The sequence below is a fragment of the Neoarius graeffei genome, chromosome 25 (genome assembly GCF_027579695.1).
Source record: "Neoarius graeffei isolate fNeoGra1 chromosome 25, fNeoGra1.pri, whole genome shotgun sequence".
Classification (NCBI taxonomy): Eukaryota; Metazoa; Chordata; class Actinopteri; order Siluriformes; family Ariidae; genus Neoarius; species Neoarius graeffei.
This window is the reverse complement of record NC_083593.1, coordinates 13,374,538-13,399,255: the sequence shown is the minus strand read 5'-3', so window position 1 is coordinate 13,399,255 and position 24,718 is coordinate 13,374,538. Positions and strand designations below refer to the sequence as shown.

At 40.9% G+C, this 24,718-nt stretch overlaps 1 protein-coding gene across 4 annotated transcripts in view; it reads left to right on the top strand.

The window, feature by feature from the left end:
• Positions 1 to 7,718: 7,718 nt before the first annotated feature.
• The window catches only part of ttc28 (tetratricopeptide repeat domain 28), a 473,297-nt gene continuing 456,297 nt past the window's right edge, over positions 7,719 to 24,718 (top strand). For 2 of the 4 annotated variants that reach the window (XM_060909515.1, XM_060909514.1), the window contains exon 1: positions 7,719 to 7,945. In XM_060909515.1, coding sequence (XP_060765498.1) covers positions 7,916 to 7,945 — 30 coding nt within the window. In that variant the 5' untranslated portion in view covers positions 7,719 to 7,915. The remainder of the gene's footprint in view (positions 7,946 to 24,718) is intronic. The other 2 variants (XM_060909517.1, XM_060909516.1) reach the window with 1 other exon arrangement.

The window sequence follows — 24,718 nt, the reverse complement described above, 5'->3', positions numbered from 1 at the left end:
ATGACTACATATGCTCTGTTGAGGGATGCAACAGATTATAATTCCACATTCCCAACAATGGAAGATGATAAACTGGATCTAAGCATCCATCACACAGTCTCTTTTGGAGACCTAACAGTTACAAATGACTTGGCAGTGTCATCTGACATTGTCACTGAAGATGGCAGCGAAAAGCATTCATCAGTGTCTTTACCACAAAGGCTATCTGTTACAGTTAATACATCTCAGCAGCCTGAACCTCATAAACAAACAGAGTCACTAATGACACATGCAACAGACTCATCAAAAATTGAGACAACAGACTCAACAAAAACAGAAACAACAGACTCGTTAAAAACAGAAACAACAGACTTGACAAAAACAGAAACAGACTCATTAAAAACACAAACAGACTCACCAAAGACACAAACAACAGACTCACAACACATAACAGACTCGGAACAAACAGCAGACTCACCACACATAAATACAACAGACTCACGAAAAATACAAACAGTCTCACAACAGAGACAAACAGACTTGCCAAAAACAGAAGCAACAGACTCATCAAATGCACAAACAGACTCATCACACATAACAGACTCAGAACAAACAACAGACTCACAACAGAGACAAAAAGACTCGCCAAAGATACCAACAACAGACTCACCAAAGACACGAGCAACAGACTCAGAACAGACAGACTCACCACACATAAATACAACAAACTCACAACAGAGACAAAAAGACTCACAACAGAGACAAAAAGACTTGCCAAAGACACAAACAACAAATTCACCAAAGATACAAACAACAGACTCACCACACATAACAGACTCGGAACAAACAACAGACTCGCCAAAGACACCAACGGACTCACCAAAGATGCACATCCATCCTGAGATGTACACCAGACAAAAAGGTACAATAAGTGTCTGTTAAATTAGTTTTCTCCTGCATTTATTAGCAAAATATGACCTTCTAACTCTCAGCTTTGTGCTTTATAGGTAAACTGGACACCTGTGAGAGTTATAAAGACCTGGACTCCTGTCTTTATCAGATACCTGCACAGCAGGAGAAATTTGGCCTGCGTAATGCTGAACACACCACCTTGTACCACTGCAACTGTACAGCCAGGTAGACACATATACTGCATTCTAATAACTAAAAAGTAGCTGACATGCACAGAAAAGTTGAAGCTTGCTGTTTGTGCAACAGACTTGCCGGAGAGCTTGCTGAACATGGTGAAGTTGACAAGGTTCATTTCTGGCTGCTAAACATCGTGTCCCAGTTCTGTTTCTTTCTGCCTCAGAACTGCACTGAGAGTGAAAGGTTAGTTCACCTAATTAAATACAGTGTGGCTAGATTAATCATTTGTTTTTAGGAGTATGTAAAATTACATCTGTTGGTTTTTAGATAGTGTAAACATACTATTAAATGCAGTCTGAGTGTCAACAGCTATGGAGGAAACCATGTCACGTTTTCTTACATCGTACACTATTTTGGGAGTCTAGTTTTTGCAGTCAAACCTGAAAGTATAGTTGAATATCTAGTTCACTCTTGAAATCTGACAATACACTAACATAAATATAGTCCAAACAATGTACATTGGTGGGCACGGAATAATTATAATTCAATTCGAAATGGCCTGAAGGTGTTGATTAATTTCTATAACAGCAGCTCTGTCAGTAGTGCTGGCTGTAATGTGTTATTGTTTCTATAGTAACAGGGACTTATAGCCTTATAACCTAATAAACAGATTCAAAATGCATTTTGTTCAAGAAAAACAGTCATTGGTATGATAAAGCTTTCTGTAAGGAGACATTTATTGATCATTTATAGAAAGAGTCTTGGGTGTCAGTGTTTTGTAAGTTTTCCACCATGAGAAAGTCTTCAGGACAGAGGACTTTGCATGTAATGGAATGAATGTTTATAGCTGCTATAACATAAGTGATAACAGGAAATAACTTGTCTTGTCGATGTTACACAACATTAAATGTAACTACAAATAGTTTTAAAAAAGCATGATGATGTATTCATTTATAAATTACAATTTGTAATCCCTGAAAATGTGCTGTGGTATAACAGGATAAACAGAATATAACACTTGTGGGAATGCTGTTATTGGAAAATAATCAACTTTGTAGTGGTAACAGTAAAACCACTTCATATGAGGCAACATCACCATCCTATCATTGATTCTTTTCCGGTAACAGCACACCCTGTCGTGTGTCGAGCCTTTGGTATCATTTATATTATGAGTCTGTCATAGAGAAAAGATGCTGGATTGTCATGGTACATTTATTGACTACTTTCACGTTACCAATAATGCTTTGCGCCTTGGGGGATAACCAAAATATAAACAAACTAAAACAACACGGTGTCGCACACTAACAGTAATCTTTCAAATTTAAATCTCCCTAAAACTTTCAAAGAAGTGTCAAAATTAACTAAACCAAAGTTTAAAGAAATCTGCAAAGCCTTTTCTGTTGACTTCGAGAAATCAATCTGTAAAAAAAAAAGCGCTTGTAAATATCGTGTCGAACGCTTTGAACATCTCTACTTCGGGTGACGGTCAGCAGCCTTCTTTGTCTGTTCCAACTTGCCCGCAGAAGTTAAAAGATTGGCAGAAGAACTGAGAAAGATCGACACTGATCATAGAAGAATCACAGTGAAATCGTTTTTGCTGGGTGTTGGTTACAATGAGAACGCTGTGAGGAAATACAAAACGCTTTGTGCATGGGAACACAAGCAAGGAATTCACTCAGTCAAGTCAGGACTGTAAACACAGCAGAATTGTCAAATTTCTTTTTTAAGTTGAAGTTGATTTCCTTCACTCCGATTTTCCTCGCGCTCATATGCTACCAGATTACGACAATCTTTGGGTGGTTAGAGGAAACTTTTAGAACTAGAAGGAGTTGTCCTTTTCAGTTCTTGTCCATGTTTTTTGGTTTTCACACTTTTTATGACTAAACCCAAAGATAGAGCGGTTGTAAGCTTTGTGACTTGGATCATCAGACTTGACTCCACCACTGAAGTGTGCAGAACACAGTCGCATGTTGTTTGTCGGCGTAAAATTTTGACGGCAAATTCTGTCTAACCATGCTTTTTGATGCCTAGCTTCTTTAGCTATTCTATAAAACTTTAACTCAGGAAAAGTTGTTTTATCTCCTGCTGGCTGAAAGGCCCAAAGGGGAATTATGTCATGGCGATGCCCGCCATCTGTCCGTCCGTCCCAGGAAAGGTCGGACTCACCTTCTGAAATCAACTCCTCTTAGAATTTTTGGAGGAATTTCACGAAACTTGAGTTATGGCATAGTTGCCAGCTGGGGATATTGTGCTCTCAGAGCACTCGTTCCCTCATGTGAATTTGAAGCAATGACTGAGGTGATCTGACTTAGTTACCCCCCAAGGCGCAAGGCATTATGGATATGTAAAAGTAGTCAATTTGTCCCTGGAGTGATTCCCTCAAGTGTATACCTTCATTAGTTTTAGAGCTTAGAAGATCTAGGAGTCTAAATCTATAAATGTATTATTATTATTACCAACATGATGAGCAAAGCATGTAGAACAAGATATCTGGCATACAAATCGCACTGTACTAATTCCAAAGTCCTAAGACTGAGCAGGGTGCCATTTTAAAACTCAACCCCTGTGTTTTTAACAGTTGCTCCGCCTCTCCTCCTCCTCATGACACGCGTTTCATCCAGAGCTGGAACAAAAGCGCGGCTGTTTGGCGACATCTAGCGGCTGCGAGGCGCAAAGTCAAGCGACTCAACCTCAAACGGTCCAAGAGGAAAGACTCTCCAGTGAGACTGTACAGAAAGTGTGTGAGGATGCAGTCCAAACTCCAGAGTTTATCAAAAACACATAAGGGACGCTTAAATGCAGAAACAGCAATTGTATAATAATAATAATAATAATAATAATAATAAAGAGCTCGAGCAGCATTGTCATGCAGTAATGTCAGTATTATGTGAATGTAAATACAACCATATTTCTGTAGTCTGTGTTGTTTTTGATTCATGCACTGAAAAAAAGGGGGGGGGGGTAAAAGGACATGCGGTAAAGAACATACACTACCGTTCAAAAGTTTGGGGTCACCCAGACAATTTTGTGTTTTTCATGAAAAGTCACACTTTTATTCACCACCATAAGTTGTAAAACGAATAGAAAATATAGTCAAGACATTTTTCTGGCCATTTTGAGCATTTAATCGAGCCCACAAATGTGATGCTCCAGAAACTCAATCTGCTCAAAGGAAGGTCAGTTTTATAGCTTCTCTAAAGAGCTCAACTGTTTTCAGCTGTGCTAACATGATTGTACAAGGGTTTTCTAATCATCCATTAGCCTTCTGAGGCAATGAGCAAACACATTGTACCATTAGAACACTGGAGTGAGAGTTGCTGGAAATGGGCCTCTATACACCTATGGAGATATTGCACCAAAAACCAGCTAGAATAGTCATTTACCACATTAGCAATGTATAGAGTGGATTTCTGATTAGTTTAAAGTGAAAAGAACAGTGCTTTTCTTTCAGAAATAAGGACATTTCAAAGTGACCCCAAACTTTTGAATGGTGGTGTACCTTATTTTATTTCATATATTATGTACCTTAGTATAGTATATTTTAATTGCCTTTAGCAGATACCAATTTTATGTCAATTGTCCGTCCGGCCCTCACAAATTTTGTAATTTTCTAGTTTGGCCCCCCTGCAAATGTATTTGAATAGCCCTGGCTTACAGCCTTATATTTAAAAGCACTATGGAAGTAGTGGAGTCTGAATTGTCAAAAAAAAAAAAGTCCTCTCTGAGAATCACTTCATTTGTTTCTCCCATCTTATAGCAGATTACACAAAACTACCATACACACGTCAAAAAATTACCTGAAATCTGTTCTTTAACTTGTCCTTCACTTCAAAACTGGTACAAGAACCAGTTTGAATCAATCTGAATGTTGGACCCCTGTGACAAACTTTGTACCCTGATTGTAAAACCACATCCTCAACTGGAGAAACTAAACTAACACAAAACAGCACATAAAAGGCATAAAAGTCTGGTTTGGTGTTGAACCTTTTGTCCTGAAGTCGTCAAGTGTTGGCACGAATAGCCAAAGAAGAAGAAAAAGGTGGGGAAAAGCAGGGAAGAAGAAGGAGAAGCAGGAGCAGTGTCGCCATCCGTCAGGATGATACACTACCCTTCAAGAGTTTGGGGTCACCCAGACAATTTTGTGTTTTCCATGAAAAGTCACACTTTTATTTCCCACCATAAGGTGTAAAACGAATAGAAAATATAGTCAAGACATTTTTCTGGCCATTTTGAGCATTTAATCGACCCCACAAAATACTGTGAGCTCCAGAAACTCAATCTGCTCAAAGGAAGGTCAGTTTTATAGCTTCTCTAAAGAGCTCAACTGTTTTCAGCTGTGCTAACATGATTGTACAAGGGTTTTCTAATCATCCATTAGCCTTCTGAGGCAATGAGCAAACACATTGTACCATTAGAACACTGGAGTGAGAGTTGCTGGAAATGGGCCTCTATACACCTATGGAGATATTGCACCGAAAACCAGCTAGAATAGTCATTTAGCACATTAGCAATGTATCTGATTAGTTTAAAGTGAAAAGAACAGTGCTTTTCTTTCAAAAATAAGGACATTTCAAAGTGACCCCAAACTTTTGAACGGTAGCGTATGTCAAAAAAAATTACCTCAAATCTGCTCTTTAACTTGTCCTTCACAACACTTAAAAACTGGTACAAGAACCAGTTTGAATCAATTTGAATTTTGTGACACAAACTTTGCACCCTAAACCCACATCCTCAACTGGAGAAACTAAACTAACACAAAACAGCACATAAAAGGCATAAAAGTCTGGTTTGGTGTTGAACCTTTTATCCTGAAGTCGTCACGTGTTGGCACGAATATCAAGTTTCATCAAGTTTATTTGTACAGCGCTTTTAACAATAAACATTGTCGCAAAGCAGCTTTACAGAATTTGAACGACTTAAAACATGAGCTAATTTTATCCCTAATCTATCCCCAATGAGCAAGCCTGTATATAGCCAAAGAAGAAGAAAAAGGTGGGGAAAAGCAGGGAAGAAGAGGAAGAAGAAGAGCAGTGTCGCCATCCGTCAGGATGATACACTACTGTTCAAAAGTTTGGGGTCACCCAGACAATTTTGTGTTTTCCATGAAAAGTCACACTTTTATTTACCACCACAAGTTGTAAAACGAATAGAAAATATAGTCAAGACATTTTTCTGGCCATTTTGAGCATTTAATCGAGCCCACAAAATAATCTGATGCTCCAGAAACTCAATCTGCTCAAAGGAAGGTCAGTTTTATAGCTTCTCTAAAGAGCTCAACTGTTTTCAGCTGTGCTAACATGATTGTACAAGGGTTTTCTAATCATCCATTAGCCTTCTGAGCAGGGACGTCACTAGGTTTGAGAGACAGGGGTAGCTTAGCACCCAGAGGAGAAAAGGTATTGTGCGCGCACAGCGCGCACTGAACATTTTTCAGAGCACCTACTAAGGCTGTCAATCAATTCATTATTTCAAGAGCATCACACCTTGGGGACACACTTCCCACCATTTCTATTCTATTTTAAAATTGCTTTCATCATTTAATTGCTTGCTGAAGCAACTTCACCAGCTAAACTACAAAAATGTGAAAAAACCAATGGTAGGTGTCATGCATTCCTGCGCAAACTGAAGAGGGCAAGTGCTTCACAAATCATCATGTAAACATTCTACAGAAGACTCAGTATAGCCTAGGTAAAGTTAAGCAAATGCAAACCACTGACATCAAATTACAATCTCACCGTGTGTGTCTGCAAATGAAAGCATAGAATTCTGACTCTCTGCAAACCCAACTCAATGGAAGCCCGCACCGCGCCTGCTGCAGAATGCCCGCGTAGTTTTTTAAGTCCTACTAGCCTACCACTCGACGTGACGCTTGACACAGAGCCAATGAGGAGGAATCATAACGATATTAATAATATTGCATTAAACAATAAATAAGCAAGCAGAAACTGTTGTTCGGATTAACTTGCGTTCTTGATGGCTCGTGTTCAGTGCTTTACTGCCTTTGTTTTTTTTGGGAAAAAAAATAAAAATATAAATAATTTAAAAAAGGGCAAAAAATATAGGGTGGCTTTGCCATAAGATAGGGTGGCTGGAGCTACCCTAAAATGGGTCTGGTGACGTCTATGCTTCTGAGGCAATGAGCAAACACATTGTACCATTAGAACACTGGAGTGAGAGTTGCTGGAAATGGGCCTCTATACACCTATGGAGATATTGCACCAAAAACCAGCTAGAATAGTCATTTACCACATTAGCAATGTTTCTGATTAGTTTAAAGTGAAAAAAAAACAGTGCTTTTCTTTCAAAAATAAGGACATTTCAAAGTGACCCCAAACTTTTACGCATGTGCACTGTGGGGTTTTTGGTGTTGTGATGGAGGAGCGTGCACGCGCAGCAGTAGGTAACTCAACTCCTGCCTGATGTCACGAATAGTTAATTGAGCCTCACCATGCCATTCTGAACCGCCTCTACCAGGAGGGGAAAAGAAAAAAAAAATCCGCAAGAAAAAGCGGATTTGACAACATGGCGCACTTTCCCAGGAATAACTTCTCCTCCTCCTCCTCCTCCTCCTCCTGCTGCTCGCGCCGCCGCTGCTGCTGCTGACGCTTTGTGCAGAAACTCTGCGCGTGCCCTGTTTTATTGTTGTTTTTCCCCTCGTGCACACTCGCTCGCGCGCCTCCGAAGTTTGGACTTTTTTTTTTTTTAATTCTTCGCGTGAACTCCAGAGAGAGAGACAGACAGACAGACAGAGAGAGAGAGAGACAGACAGGCCGCTTTCCCCTCAGCTCGGACACAAACCTATCATGGGCTGAAAGTTTCAGGTTGATGGAAAGCTAAGCGGGACAGGATGGAGAAAGCAGCAGCGAGGCGAGAGAAGGTAAAGCGGGTGTGAGCTCTGAGCCTCTGTAACCGCTACACCGCGTCTCCTCAGAGCAGCTAACGGCTATCTATCATCCTGACGGATGGCGACACTGCTCCTTCTTCTTCCCTGCTTTTCCCCACCTTTTTCTTCTTCTTTGGCTATTCGTGCCAACACTTGACGACTTCAGGACAAAAGGTTCAACACCAAACCAGACTTTTATGCCTTTTATGTGCTGTTTTGTGTTAGTTTAGTTTCTCCAGTTGAGGATGTGGGTTTAGGGTGCAAAGTTTGTGTCACAAAATTCAAATTGATTCAAACTGGTTCTTGTACCAGTTTTTAAGTGTTGTGAAGGACAAGTTAAAGAGCAGATTTGAGGTAATTTTTTTGACATACGCTACCGTTCAAAAGTTTGGGGTCACTTTGAAATGTCCTTATTTTTGAAAGAAAAGCACTGTTCTTTTCACTTTAAACTAATCAGATACATTGCTAATGTGGTAAATGACTATTCTAGCTGGTTTTTGGTGCAATATCTCCATAGGTGTATAGAGGCCCATTTCCAGCAACTCTCACTCCAGTGTTCTAATGGTACAATGTGTTTGCTCATTGCCTCAGAAGGCTAATGGATGATTAGAAAACCCTTGTACAATCATGTTAGCACAGCTGAAAACAGTTGAGCTCTTTAGAGAAGCTATAAAACTGACCTTCCTTTGAGCAGATTGAGTTTCTGGAGCTCACAGTATTTTGTGGGGTCGATTAAATGCTCAAAATGGCCAGAAAAATGTCTTGACTATATTTTCTATTCGTTTTACAACTTATGGTGGGAAATAAAAGTGTGACTTTTCATGGAAAACACAAAATTGTCTGGGTGACCCCAAACTTTTGAACGGTAGTGTATCATCCTGACGGATGGCGACACTGCTCCTGCTTCTCCTTCTTCTTCCCTGCTTTTCCCCACCTTTTTCTTCTTCTTTGGCTATTCGTGCCAACACTTGACGACTTCAGGACAAAAGGTTCAACACCAAACCAGACTTTTATGCCTTTTATGTGTTGTTTTGTGTTAGTTTAGTTTCTCCAGTTGAGGATGTGGTTTTACAATCAGGGTACAAAGTTTGTGTCACAGGGGTCCAACATTCAGATTGATTCAAACTGGTTCTTGTACCAGTTTTGAAGTGAAGGACAAGTTAAAGAACAGATTTCAGGTAATTTTTTGACATGTGTGTATGGTAGTTTTGTGTAATCTGCTATAAGATGGGAGAAACAAATGAAGTGATTCTCAGAGAGGACATTTTTTTTTTTGACAATTCAGAATCCACTACTTCCATAGTGCTTTTAAATATAAGGCTGTAAGCCAGGGCTATTCAAATACATTTGCAGGGGGACCAAACTAGAAAATTACAAAATTTGTGAGGGCTGGACGGACAATTGACATAAAATTGGTATCTGCTAAAGGCAATTAAAATATACTATACTAAAGCACATAATATATGAAATAAAATAAGGTACATTATTCTTTTCCTTTCCTTTATTATGAAAGCATTCAACACATTCAACAACATGTTGTAATGATTACAACAAAAGCTTCCCTAAGTGCAAAACTTCAAATGCAAATACTGCATAAGACTTGGGGTGATGATAAGTATACTGAGAAATATACACAGCTTTTACCCTTAAAACAGTAAGCATAAGTAATAGCTTATACAACCCCGATTCCAAAAAAGTTGGGACAAAGTACAAATTGTAAATAAAAATGGAATGGAATGATGTGGAAGTTTCAAAATTCCATATTTTATTCAGAATAGAACACAGATGACATATCAAATGTTTAAACTGAGAAAATGTATCATTTAAAGAGAAAAATTAGGTGATTTTAAATTTCATGACAACAACATCTCAAAAAAGTTGGGACAAGGCCATGTTTCCCACTGTGAGACATCCCCTTTTCTCTTTACAACAGTCTATAAACGTCTGGGGACTGAGGAGACAAGTTGCTCAAGTTTAGGGAGAGGAATGTTAACCCATTCTTGTCTAATGTAGGATTCTAGTTGCTCAACTGTCTTAGGTCTTTTTTGTTGTATCTTCCGTTTTATGATGCGCCAAATGTTTTCTATGGGTGAAATATCTGGACTGCAGGCTGGCCAGTTCAGTATCTGGACCCTTCTTCTATGCAGCCATGATGCTGTAATTGATGCAGTATGTGGTTTGGCATTGTCATGTTGGAAAATGCAAGGTCTTCCCTTAAAGAGACGTCGTCTGGATGGGAGCATATGTTGCTCTATAATCTGGATATACCTTTCAGCATTGATGGGGTCTTTCCAGATGTGTAAGCTGCCCGTGCCACACGCACTAATGCAACCCCATACCATCAGAGATGCAGGCTTCTGAACTGAGCGCCGATAACAACTTGGGTCGTCCTTCTCCTCTTTAGTCCGAATGATATGGCATCCCTGATTTCCATAAAGAACTTCAAATTTTGATTCGTCTGACCACAGAACAGTTTTCCACTTTGCCACAGTCCATTTTAAATGAGCCTTGGCCCAGAGAAGACGTCTGCGCTTCTGGATCGTGTTTAGATACGGCTTCTTCTTTGAACTATAGAGTTTTAGCTGCAACGGCGGATGGCACGGTGAATTGTGTTCACAGATAATGTTCTCTGGAAATATTCCTGAGCCCATTTTGTGATTTCCAATACAGAAGCATGCCTGTATGTGATGCAGTGCCGTCTAAGGGCCCGAAGATCACGGGCACCCAGTATGGTTTTCCGGCCTTGACCCTTACGCACAGAGATTCTTCCAGATTCTCTGAATCTTTTGATGATATTATGCACTGTAGATGATGATATGTTCAAACTCTTTGTAATTTTACACTGTCGAACTCCTTTCTGATATTGCTCCACTATTTGTCGGCGCAGAATTAGGGGGATTGGTGATCCTCTTCCCATCTTTACTTCTGAGAGCCGCTGCCACTCCAAGATGCTCTTTTTATACCCAGTCATGTTAATGACCTATTGCCAATTGACCTAATGAGTTGCAATTTGATCCTCCAGCTGTTCCTTTTTTGTACCTTTAACTTTTCCAGCCTCTTATTGCCCCTGTCCCAACTTTTTTGAGATGTGTTGCTGTCATGAAATTTCAAATGAGCCAATATTTGGCATGAAATTTCAAAATGTCTCACTTTTGACATTTGATATTTGACATTTGATATGTTGTCTATGTTCTATTGTGAATACAATATCAGTTTTTGAGATTTGTAAATTATTGCATTCCGTTTTTATTTACAATTTGTACTTTGTCCCAACTTTTTTGGAATCGGGGTTGTAGAACAAATTCAGACAATCAAAATAAAGCTGCCGTAAGTGCAAACTGCAACTGCAGTTTCAAGTCTCATCTCATTATCTGTAGCCGCTTTATCCTGTTCTACAGGGTCGCAGGCAAGCTGGAGCCTATCCCAGCTGACTACGGGCGAAAGGCGGGGTACACCCTGGACAAGTCGCCAGGTCATCACAGGGCTGACACATAGACACAGACAACCATTCACACTTACATTCACACCTACGGTCAATTTAGAGTCACCAGTTAACCTAACCTGCATGTCTTTGGACTGTGGGGGAAACCGGAGCACCCGGAGGAAACCCACGCGGACACGGGGAGAACATGCAAACTCCGCACAGAAAGGCCCTCGCCGGCCACGGGGCTCGAACCCAGACCTTCTTGCTGTGAGGCGACAGCGCTAACCACTACACCACCGTGCCGCCGCAGTTTCAAGTATCAAATCTTATTTGGGGTGATAACATTCAAATATCCCTGAAATATACCTTTAAAACAGTACACATTTTAAAACTAGATCAACATTTCAAGTGTACAATAAGTAAGTACAAATCTGCTAATTAAAACAATATGTGCTGTAAACATACTCTTGATGAAAACTAACTACTAACAAGAATAGTTTTTTTCCTCATTTAGTTTACCTTATTTATCAGTGAGCTCTCTCTTGTTCTGTGCAAAAGCCACCAATTGCATGCTGACTTTGTTCAAAAGAAGTTACCAGTCTGTCTATTCTCCTTCGTCTCTCCTCGGAGCCCTCTCGGTGTTGCTCAGAAAATGAAGTATGTTTTGTTGTAAAATGTCTCTTCACGTTGTACTCTTTGGCCACAGCTACGGATTCGTTGCACAATAAACACACAGGTCTATCGCTTGCCGTAGTTGGCAAAGTAAATAAGTACTTTTCAGTCCATTTGCTTTGAAATTTATGGTTTTCTCTGTCAACTTTGCGATGTTGCTTGGACAGCGCCATGTTGCCACTGCTGTAGCTGCATGGAGTGTGTCACATCGCGAGAATCGGCGAGAATGAGTGTTTGTCACCATGGAGACGACCTGCACTCTGGTCTGTACCAGAGCGGTAGAGAAAACTGTGCGCCGCGGCAGATACGTAGATATGTTTTTTTGTTTTGTTTTTTAAAAATCCACCGCGGGCCGGATTAAATTTCAATCGGGCCAATTTCGCCCCCGGGCCGCTATTTGAATAGGCCTGCTGTAAGCTTTGTGTTCGTTGTCTCTAATATTTGTGTCCCAATATCTTGACCACATTTTAGGATGAAAATAATAATTTTAGATATGTTATTTTATATTGAAAAATTAGCTGTCTCGGAGAGGACATTTTTTTGACACAATTGCATACTAATTTGATCAAAATAGTCTGAAAACTTACTGGCATTCAACATTAAAACTTAACTGTGTTTCCAATGATATGGAACCAAGTATTTGTTTTATGGTATAAAGAATGATTTAAGTGCATCCCTTTTGGAGCTACCTGTGGTCAAAAAAGCACTTTTTCTAAATGACACGAGTAATTTTGCTAAATATGACACATATTGCCATACATTCACCAAAAATAACGTTATCACCAAATTTTTTTTTTGCATGGTAAATAGAGCTATCACAGGGCTACAATAAACAACCAAGTTTATTTAGTCAAGCCTTTTGATATTGAAGATGAGTGTTAAATGTGATTTTTAGTTTGCGTACCCTGATTGTAAAACAACCCTTTAGTTGTTAGCCTTCAGGAGCTGCAGGTCTTTTAAAAACACTCCTGCTGCTACAGTTATCTTCATGGAACACAACTTGTTTTTGTTCTTTTACTTTCTTTACTGGCCTTGCTGTGAATGGATATTAATAAGGAGCTCTGTCCATCACTCCTGAGCTTTCAAGTCTTACTAGAGAGAGAGAGCGAGAGCGAGAGAGAGAGAGCTTTGCAGGCACCAAATGATCCCAGAAGGACGGCAATATCTGTTGGTTCCAATGATGAGTAACTGCCATCAATACTAACAAGAGTGCTCTGAGAGCACAATATCGTCCTGCTACAATATATTGCAAACGAAATTGCAGTATGCGTATTACTGTCTTGTAACAAAGCATTTTGGCAAGTTTTGTGAAATTCCTCCAAAAATTGTAAGAGAAGTTGATTTCAGAAGGTGAGAGACCCTTTCCGGGACGGATGGACGGACGGATTTTGCCACAACATAATCCCCCTTTGGGCCTTTCAGCCAGCAGGGGATAATAACGAGTGCTCTGAGAGCACAATATCCCCTGCTACAATATATTGCAAACGAAATTGCAGTATGCGTATTACTGTCTCGTAACAAAGCATTTTGGGAAGTTTTGTGAAATTCCTCCAAAAATTGTAAGAGAAGTTGATTTCAGAAGGTGAGAGACCCTTTCCGGGACGGATGGTTGGACGGATAGATGGACTTTGCCACGACATGATCTCCCTTCAGGGCTTTCAGCCAGCAGGGGATAATAACAAGTGCTCTGAGAGCACAATATTTCCTGCTACAATATATTGCAAACAAAATTGCAGTATGTGTATTACTGTCCTGTAACAAAGCCTTTTGCCAAGTTTCGTCCAAAAATTGTGAGAGGAGTCGATTTCAGAAGGTGAGAGACCCTTTCCGGGATGGATGGACTTCGCCACGACATAATCCCACTTCGGGCCTTTCAGCCAGCAGGGGATAATAACAAGAGTGCTCTGAGAGCACAATATCCCCTGCTACAATATATTGCAAACGAAATTGCAGTATGCGTATTACTGTCTCGTAACAAAGCATTTTGGCAAGTTTTGTGAAATTCCTCCAAAAATTGTAAGAGAAGTTGATTTCAGAAGGTGAGAGACCCTTTCCAGGATGGATGGTTGGACGGATAGACGGACTTTGCCACGACATGATCTCCCTTCGGGCCTTTCGGCCAGCGGGGAATAATAATGAGTGCTCTGAGAGCACAATATTTCCTGCTACAATATATTGCAAACAAAATTGCAGTATGTGTGTTACTGTCCTATAACAAAGCCTTTTGCTAAGTTTCATGAAATTCCTCCAAAAATTGTGAGAGGAGTCGATTTCAGAAGGTGAGAGACCCTTTCCGGGACAGATGGACTGACGGATTTCGCCACGACATAATCCCCCTTCAGGCCTTTCGGCCAGCAGGGGATAATAACAAGAGTGCTCTGAGAGCACAATATCCCCTGCTACAATATATTGCAAATGAAATTGCAATATGCGTATTACTGTCTTGTAACAAAGCATTTTGCCAAGTTTTCTGAAAATCCTTCAAAAATTGTGAGTCGATTTCAGAAGGTGAGAGACCCTTCCCGGAACGGATGGTTGGACGGATAGACGGACTTTGCCACGACATGATCCCCCTTCGGGCCTTTCGGCCAGCGGGGGATAATAACGAGTGCTCTGAGAGCACAATATTTCCTGCTACAATATATTGCAAACAAAATTGCAGTATGTGTGTTACTAGGGTTGGGCGGTATCCAAATTTTGATACCTTTAAACTGTCTCTGTGTTTTCCCGGGGTATACGGTATTACCGAGAAAAAAAATATTTTGTTTCGGCCTACTGTGTAACGTGCGCCTATACCGGCGGACCTTGTCCAGACCTGCGCCTATGCCTCAAATGTACTATTTAAAAGCAGCATAACGAATTATGTGCATTGTGGTATGGATTAAGCAGCAAAGCGAATTTTGTGCATTGATGAATGGATTAAGAGATATTTCAAAGCATCACGCAACTCTTCCTTCATCTTGAAAATAGCATTCAACTGTCGTTTACACATGTCTGCGTTGAAACGCCATTTGCAGCACTATTTCACCTACTCCATCAAAAAAAGTACACGATGAGCAGGATCATACCCTTTCAAGCATGGGAAATAAAAAAAGAAAAGAAAAAGAATCAACCAACACCCAAGTCCGTTTAGACTGCGCGATAAACCATATTCTTCAGCGCAAATGAGGCGAACCTAATTCAAATGCGTGATAGCTGCACAAGGCAAAATCATATGGGCCCACGTCATGCCATGGCGGGGAAATTAATAATCAAATGGCCTTACCTTGCTTAAAACGTTGTCTTGATCACATAACTCCTTACAATTATTCCACTTAAATCCATACGGTTTAACACACCCAACAAAGATAGCAAGCGCGTTGCTAATTCCCACCAGAAACCTAACAGTTTACGCTACGATGTTTTCTTCCGTTTCTTCAGTAGATGACATTTCAAACATTTATTACCCACATCCCAAATGTCATACGTTATATTATTTTACCTTGTTGTTACTCATGTAACCTACTCAAAACACAACTCATTGGAGAGATCTCGTGGAAGTGGAGTACCCCAGGCTATGGTGTGCCTTAGGGGACATATTAGATTTTTTTCGATTTTGCCCGGTCATTTGCATTATTGCTGGCTCTTCCTTTTCGTTTGGTTTGAAACCAAAATACTGCCACACTGCCGATGTTGTATTTTTTTTTTTGCCACTAACTCGTTATCTTGACTTGCCATCTTTCAACCGCGGTCTCAGTCTCTTGCGAAGCTTTCTGTCAGACTCCAAATGTCACGCAGGGTTGCCATGGTAACGACATAAACAACCCTGCACGCGATGAGAACTTCTTTAGGAAATTGATAGAATTAGTGAAAATACGATCACACAGTTATTCGGGATGATCTTCAATTTATTATTTTATATTATGACCTCATGTACTCCATATTTATTTAGATATTATATATTTTTTTTAAATGACTGTAATGAGACCGATACCGTTGGTACTTTTGGATACCTCGGGATACCTTCTTACCGTAATACCGCCCAACCCTATGTGTTACTGTCCTATAACAAAGCCTTTTGCTAAGTTTCATGAAATTCCTCCAAAAATTGTGAGAGGAGTCGATTTCAGAAGGTGAGAGACCCTTTCCGGGACAGATGGACTGACGGATTTCGCCACGACATAATCCCCCTTCAGGCCTTTCGGCCAGCAGGGGATAATAACAAGAGTGCTCTGAGAGCACAATATCCCCTGCTACAATATATTGCAAATGAAATTGCAATATGCGTATTACTGTCTTGTAACAAAGCATTTTGCCAAGTTTTCTGAAAATCCTTCAAAAATTGTGAGTCGATTTCAGAAGGTGAGAGACCCTTCCCGGAACGGATGGTTGGACGGATAGACGGACTTTGCCACGACATGATCCCCCTTCGGGCCTTTCGGCCAGCGGGGGATAATAACGAGTGCTCTGAGAGCACAATATTTCCTGCTACAATATATTGCAAACAAAATTGCAGTATGTGTGTTACTGTCCTGTAACAAAGCCTTTTGCTAAGTTTCATGAAATTCCTCCAAAAATTGTGAGAGGAGTCGATTTCAGAAGGTGAGAGACCCTTTCCGGGACGGATGGACTGACGGATTTCGCCACGACATAATCCCCCTTCGGGCCTTTCGGCCAGCAGGGGATAATAACAAGAGTGCTCTGAGAGCACAATATCCCCTGCTACAATATATTGTAAACGAAATTGCAATATGCGTATTACTGTCTTGTAACAAAGCATTTTGCCAAGTTTTCTGAAAATCCTTCAAAAATTGTGAGCCGATTTCAGAAGGTGAGAGACCCTTCCCGGAACGGATGGTTGGACGGATAGACGGACTTTGCCACGACATGATCCCCCTTCGGGCCTTTCGGCCAGCGGGGGATAATAACGAGTGCTCTGAGAGCACAATATCCCCTGCTACAATATATTGCAAACGAAATTGCAGTACCGTATATGTATTACTGTCCTATAACAAAGCCTTTTGCCAAGTTTCGTGAAATTTCTCCAAAAATTGTGAGAGGAGTCGATTTCAGAAGGTGAGAACCCTTTCCGAGATGAATGGACAGATGGACGGACTTTGCCACGACATAGTCCCCCTTTTGGCCTTTCGGCCAGTTGGGAATAAAAACTAAAAGAGTTGGTTATTGAGGTTAGCATTAAGTTTATGGTTAGATTTAAGTTTGAGTTCCCCCTTGTTGATTGTTGCTGACTAAACAGTTAAAGCTTGGGTAGGTCATTTTGGACAAACCAGTAAGAGTAAGGTAGATTTTAAAGTATCAACTGAAAAATCCCACCTCTTTTTCTTCAGGCCACTCCTCTAAAGCATATGAACGCGCACTTCTTGATTACTGCTGGAGGACGAGTCCACGAGAGCGTGCGTTTGTTTGGGGGTGGGTGTACGTATGGGGGAAGAGTAGCACGTCATTGTCCTATCTGACAACCTGATGTCTCATTCACGTGTAAGAAAACACCTCACATTATGATAATGAACAAGATCAAGATTCAAGATTGCTTTATTGTCATTGTGTAAGACAAACAAAGAAATTTGGTGCACTGCCTTATGAAACGGTCCTTAGATATGCACCTATAAGATTTATAAACATGAAAGATGTACCGATATAAGGGTTTACAAATGTACAAGGATACAGACAAAATCTACAAACATGAAAGATATACTAATGTACAGACATTCACATAACATACACTTAGCACTTGTGAAGGATATTGCACTCGGCAATAGATATTGCACAGTAGAAGGATATTTAAATAATATTGGCTGGCTTTTTTCATGGTCTATCAGATATATTCCATCCAGCTAGCATCATACTGAACGAGTCGAAGACGAGTAGCTGAATGGAATATATCTGATAGACCATGAAAAAAGCCATTATTATGATGATTATTATTATTATTATTATTATTATACATACACATACTCTTCATATCAACATTCTCGAAGGCCAACATGAGCTTACCTGCGACTTGGTGCTGTTAGCGCGGCAGTCTAGTTCCCTTCTAGCTGGTGTAGTGTTAGCGAAGGCCAATGCTAGCATGGTCAAGCTGAATATTATCTCATCTCATTATCTCTAGCCGCTTTATCCTTCTACAGGGTCGCAGGCAAGCTGGAGCCTATCCCAGCTGACTACGGGCGAAAGGCGGGGTACACCCTGGACAAGTCGCCAGGTCATCACAGGGCTGACACATAGACACAGACAACCATTCACACTCACATTCGCACCTACGGTCAATTTAGAGTCACCAGTTAACCTAACCTGCATGTCTTTGGACTGTGGGGGAAACCGGAGCACCCGGAGGAAACCCACGCGGACACGGGGAGAACATGCGAACTCCACACAGAAAGGCCCTCGCCGGCCCCGGGGCTCGAACGCAGGACCTTCTTGCTGTGAGGCGACAGCGCTAACCACTACACCACCGTGCCGCCCCCTGAATATTATTATTATTATTATTATTATTATTAATTTCCCTGTGCAATTTACTTAGTTACTTTTAAAATCAACATCGACAGCTACACACAGCAGAGCTACCCGGCTGCCAAAATTCTCTCAAAATCTTCCGCTTTTTATGAAGCAAACCTCATGGCCATGTTTGTGTACAAACTGTCATAGTTGCTCGCTAATGCGGAAGTTTTACATCTCCGACGTGTCTCTCTTCCAGTTTTTCGATGTCCGTTGGTATGTTTTTCTCTTGTAAATATGCGTGAAGAATATATAATGTAGCTTTGGTGGCCTTTCGGGTGTTCAGCATGTCTTTAGTTTCAGTTTTCAGTTTATTTATTTAGTGCTTAAACCTAACACTGGATTAGCCTCGTCTTCTCTCTTTCCCAGCCGACAAAGAAATGATTCTGCGCAGGCGCAGCAGAAAGGTTTTGTCATTGGATCTTTGCATGAGCTCTGATGTGTGACATCGTGTTGTCTTGACAACGTGCAATATTTATAACAATATTGCACGCTCATTCTCCATTGGGCAGAGTGGCGTAATACATGTAGGATAAGCGATATGATAATATTGCATGCCATCAATAAATCCGCTAGAAGGGACTAGAATATGTTTTTATTCCATGGAAAAAGTGGCCCGTTTGTATAATAATGTACAGTAATATCTATTGTGGTAATAGATATTGCACAATAGAAGGATATTGCACTTGGTAATAGATCAATAACCATAAGTATAAATATTGCACAAAATGTGGGTAGGTTGACATGTTATTGATTGTGGCGTGTGTGTGTGTGTATGTGAGACTTTAGAGCAGAGTTCAGGGTGGTGATAGATTTGGGATCGAAACTGTTTTTGAATCTTGTGATGCTCTTGCTCTTGTTAGTACTGAGAGGTATCAGTGAGCTCACTAGCTTTAGCAGTATGTCTGCAATATAGCTGGCTGGCCATGGTGAAGACTCCAGTCATGAGCAGAGTGCACTGGCAGAGTAGGCACACAGGTAGGCCATTCAGTCATTTCATTTGGACCGGATGATGGATTTTTTCTTCTTATTATTCTTATTTATATCCCTGCTCTGAACAAGGGGGATATACTGGTTTACCTCTCTCCATCCGTCCATATTTCCGTCCATCCAAAACACCCTTTTTCTCAGCAACTACAAATCATAGCCACTTGGTACCAAACTTCAGCTTGGGGTTTTATACCATGTGTACCGTTTTCAGGTCTGTTGCACATCGACTTCCTGTTTACCAACTGAATGTAGTTATGAAACATATAGGATGGATTTTGACGCTATTTCAAGAAGGAAAATGCTCTTTACTTGTTTCAGGGTTAATTATTTGTTGAAGTCAACATTTATAATAAGTGTCCTATTCCTTCGATTGCTTGCATTCTGATATAAGCGAGAGCGGGGGGATACGTAAATGAGCAGTAGCTCACAGTTGATCTTGTTTGTTCCTGTCTTGACGGGTGTGTGACTGTCTTTATCCGTCATGTTTGCAGCAGCTGCACTGCCACACACCCAGCCCAGTCAATGAGAAGGTGTCTCCGCTATGTATTATGCATCACTTGTACTGTGATACAAGCATATCAGGTCAATGTATTTTTTTTAAAGATGCTCTCATTGACTTCCCTTCATGGTGCAGAAGTGGTAACATTGACATCACACAAGTGGCCACGTTTAACAACAAGAAAGGAAATTTTCATGTTTTAAATCTCTAAGTAGTAAACGTGATTGCCACTAGTTGCCAAAAGTTGCAGTAGATGTCTTTAATGGCAAGCCATGCTTTGATGATTTTTCTGGCGTGTACTCAGTTAATGTTAATCAGAAATCAATTTTATATTCTACAATATTTAAGGAATAAAACATGACAATGAGTGTAGTTAGAGGAAAAGAATCAATGACTGGGTGGTGTGATGCAGAGCAATGTAAAGCAAAGTCCTTCCCACGCCATGTGGCGCCGATCTCTGTAGCCCTCGGCCTCTCACATAGCTAGGGTTATGGTGGGGGAGCTAGTCCTCTGGTAACCGCAAGAGTTTGACTCCGCACTCTCATCTGTATTGCAGCGTGCCTTGCCAGACAGCAGTAGGTTCCATTTTTATGATGGTCTTTGGTATGACCTGACCATGAATAGAACTCGCGATCAAGAGGTGGACACACTAACCACTAAGCCAACTCGCGGTACTATGTAAAGCAGTGTTTCTATTAACACCCCAATGTTGATTATTTCCCTATAAAAGCATGTCCAGAAGTGTTCTATACCTCTTGCATGTTTATGTATTAAAGCGTGGTCCGTCATATTTTTTTGCCTGTACACTGTATTGTTACATGTAATATTGTGGAAGGCCCATAAACCCAGTTAGCTTCTGTTGTCACTTTATAAGAGCTCATTTGTCTTGAAGTTCATCAGACAAAAGAATGCAGCTTGTTACCGAGAAACAGCAAAACGCAACGTCCTTCATTGTGGCAGAAAACTTAAAGGAACAGCTTTACCTGTGACTGTTACAAAGCGCTGACACCAGAGACTCCTTCCAGAAATGATGAACAAACATCTTACAGAAAACTTCAACAAATCAAAAGGCAAATGTCATGTTTTTAATCTGTTTAGTAACATACATGGAGTATGTGAAGTGTCTGCAAAAGTCCCTGTCAGTTAGCTGTTACTAAAGAAATGCGAAATTAAATTACAACGAGTGCATGAATATAAAACTTTCACTATTGCCGGCTTGTTGTGGAGAATTAATTAACACCTTCTGACAAAACAGATGACCGAATTCAACAGTGACGCGATATAAACTGCAGTCTCCAACATGTGATGATTATTAGCTACCCGTGTTAGTCATCTAAATCTATGATACAAGAACCTAGTAGAGTTTTTATTTAAGATGGAAAGCTAGGACGCAGTTGTGAGTAAACAAATGAAACACACAATCATGCAAACGGCGACGATGCATGTTTATGCGAAAGTCATTCTATATGAAGAATGAAGAATACCATTGTATCTGAAGAGATGAAAGCTAGAGGTTCAGTTTTTCTACTTTTTCTCCAAAAAATAACCTTTGCCAAAATAGTGAGGAGAATAGGAAAGGACATTAATATGCCACAGAAAAATGACCCCAAACACTCTCCCAGAATTTCAGCTCTCTTGCTGTTGCAGTTCTTCTTCCATGTATTTCAGCTCTGTATCTTTGCAACAATAAATAAAAGAAATCTTCATCTGACAAATCTTGTCTGTACTGAAGCAGTCCAGGCTCTCCATTATAATGTAGTTTGCAATATAATTTGATTGCATCCACAACACACACACAAACGATATGTCTCCTAAATGCCTAAAGTGATGGTAGTCTTTCAAAATGAACTATCACCTTCAAGCATGGATCATCAGGAAGTATTCAAACAGGAAATCTTGACACGACTACACCGCTGCCGTAAGAAACGAGTAGGCATCTTTACAGCTAGGGCTGCAAAGGGGTGGAAAGTTTCCAGGAATTTTGGAAACTTTCCTGGAAAGTTTCCGGGAATTTTGAAGGGCCCGGGAATATTGGGAATTTTGGGGAATTTTCAATTTTGGCATTTATTAAAGGAATAATCCAGAGTGATATGCTTTCTAGGTCTATTTTCGCATTATTGGGAGTGCATACGTTGAGTTGCTACCACAATCACATCAATCGGATGTGTTTTGAGACAGTTCGTTTTTTGCGATTTCAACTGGGAAGCACTAACACGGCAGTGTGAGGTGCATGTCTTTTTGCCGATGCAAAACGCTAGTTTTAAAACCATTGCAAAGCTCAAAACAACATGACAGTTCCGTGGAAGTGAGTAGAGTGTACAAACAAAACGAAGTGTCCCTAGCTCTGCAAGTGCACGGACAGAGTGTGTAGAAGAGTAAATACAAAGCCAGTATCTTACCTGAAGTTGTTCTTCTCCAGACGCCATCTTCAGAGGAAAGTCTGTAAAAGTCGAGTGCCGAGTGCAGAGCCCATCCCGCTGGAAATGCACAACATACCACAATTGTGCATTTCCAGCGGGATGGGCTCTGCACTCGGCACTCGACTTTTACGGACTTTGATGTCTTCAGGAAAGGGGCTACAACTGTAGCATTCCTAATATCAAGCCACTCCTGAAACAATGTCAGAAGCATCTTACTTGGGCTAAGGAGAGAAAGAACTGGACTGTTGCTCAGTGATCCAAAGTCCTCTTTTCAGATGAAAGTAAATTTTGCATTTCATTTGGAAATCAATGTTGTAGAGTCTGGAGGAAGAGTGGAGAGGCACAGAATCCAAGGTGTTTGAAGTCCAGTGTAAAGTTTCTGTAGTCTGTGATGATTTGGGGTGCCATGTCATCTGCTGGTGTTGGTCCATTGTGTTTTATCAAGTCCAAAGTCAACACAGCCATCTACCAGGAGATTATAGCACTTCATGCTTCCATCTGCTGACGAGCTTTATGGAGATGCCGATTTCCTTTTTCAGCAGGACTTAGCACCTGCTCACAGTGCCAAAACTACTACCAAATGGTTTGCTGATCATGATATTACTGTGGTTGATTGGCCAGCCAACTCATCTGACCTTAACCCCATAGAGAATCTATGGGGTATTGTCAAGAGGAAGATGAGAAACACCCGACCCAAAAATACAGATGAGCTGACAGCTACTATCAAAGCAACCTGGACTTCAACGACACCTCAGTAGTGCCACAGGCTGATCGCCTCCATGCCATGCCGCACTGATACAGTAATTCATGGTAAAGGAGCCCCAACAACGTATTGAGTGTATAAATCAGGTCGAGTCAAGTTTATTTGTATAAGATCGAGAATGTGACCACCATTATGGTCCTGTGATGTTCTGATTAACCCCTACTGAATCTAAAATGCATGCGAATGCTGTTTTCAGAGGGTCTTCTAGGTTATCAAAGTGAATATTAAACTCTCCGACAGCTAAAGCTTTGTCTAAGGAAATAACCAGGTCTGAGCTGAAATCTGCAGATTCAGAAAGAAACTCAGAATATGGCCCCGGGGGCCTGTAAATAATAAGTAACGGAATTGACTGGGTAGACTTATTTTTCGAGGCTACATATATTAGTATGAAGAACTTCATATGTATTGACTTTATAACCAGGTTTTTGTGTTACGCCTAGATAATCATTATAAATAACCACGATGCCGCCGCCTCCTCTGCCAGTTAGATGAGGTTGGTGTATATAATTGTATCCAGTAGGACTAGCTTCGTTTAATGCTATAATACTACTCCTGATCAGTAATAAGTTAATTAACAATTAGCGGTTTTGATGCAAGAGATCTAATATTTCATGGCCCTACCTTTAGATCAAAAGTGCTGGCAGTGGCTGTACAGTCAATATGATCTAATCTTATATTAATTAGGTTAATAGAACAAACTCTGGCGGCACGGTGGTGTAGTGCATGGATTAAAGTTTTCCGTTGCTACGACAGATTTCCGTCAACTGGGAGCGCTAAAGATCAATAATGAGATTGATGCAGATCCGAGGATAAAAGGGGGGGTTGTAGGCCCATAGATCTGACACGGATGTGATTTAGAACTTCACCAAGCTGCTGTGATTGCCTGTTGTTGAACCCTTTCTTGTGCTATGTTTGAGTATATGTAAAGGAATAAGTTGTTGCGCTAGATAGGCCTAAATAAATAAATACAGCCTCTGCTACTGTCTAGTCCCGGGGAGGCTCGGCGTAGGCAGCGAGCCGCGGTGCTCGGCTTGAGTTTCGTTTCTGTCGGCGGCTCCAGCCTGACTTTGTAACTTGGCCAGGGGAGGTCCCAGCCTCTCCAAACTTGGCAGCCAGTGACCTCTGCCCTCTCCCCAACGAACCAGCGCTGCCAGGGCGGGCCAGCCCCGCGCCTCGGGATGCGATTCACCCCAAGGCGAGCCGCGGCGCTCCGCATCAGTTTCCTTTTAACGGCGGCTCCACTGATGAAACAATTTGGCTGTCCTACTACTAGGCAACTACTTGCCTACTACTAATACTAGGCCTATTGTAGTAGTAGTAATAATAATAATGATATTTGCCTATTGAAAGGTGATCAGGTGAAAAATCTAAACAGCCCTGTTGAAGCCGCAGCAAGATCTATGCTATTAAGCCTTTTGTAGGTTAAACAGGCTTCGGCAGACAACGTTCTGGAAAGGCTGTGTTTTTCTTTGGTTTGATTAGCCTACGATTTAATCTTTAAACA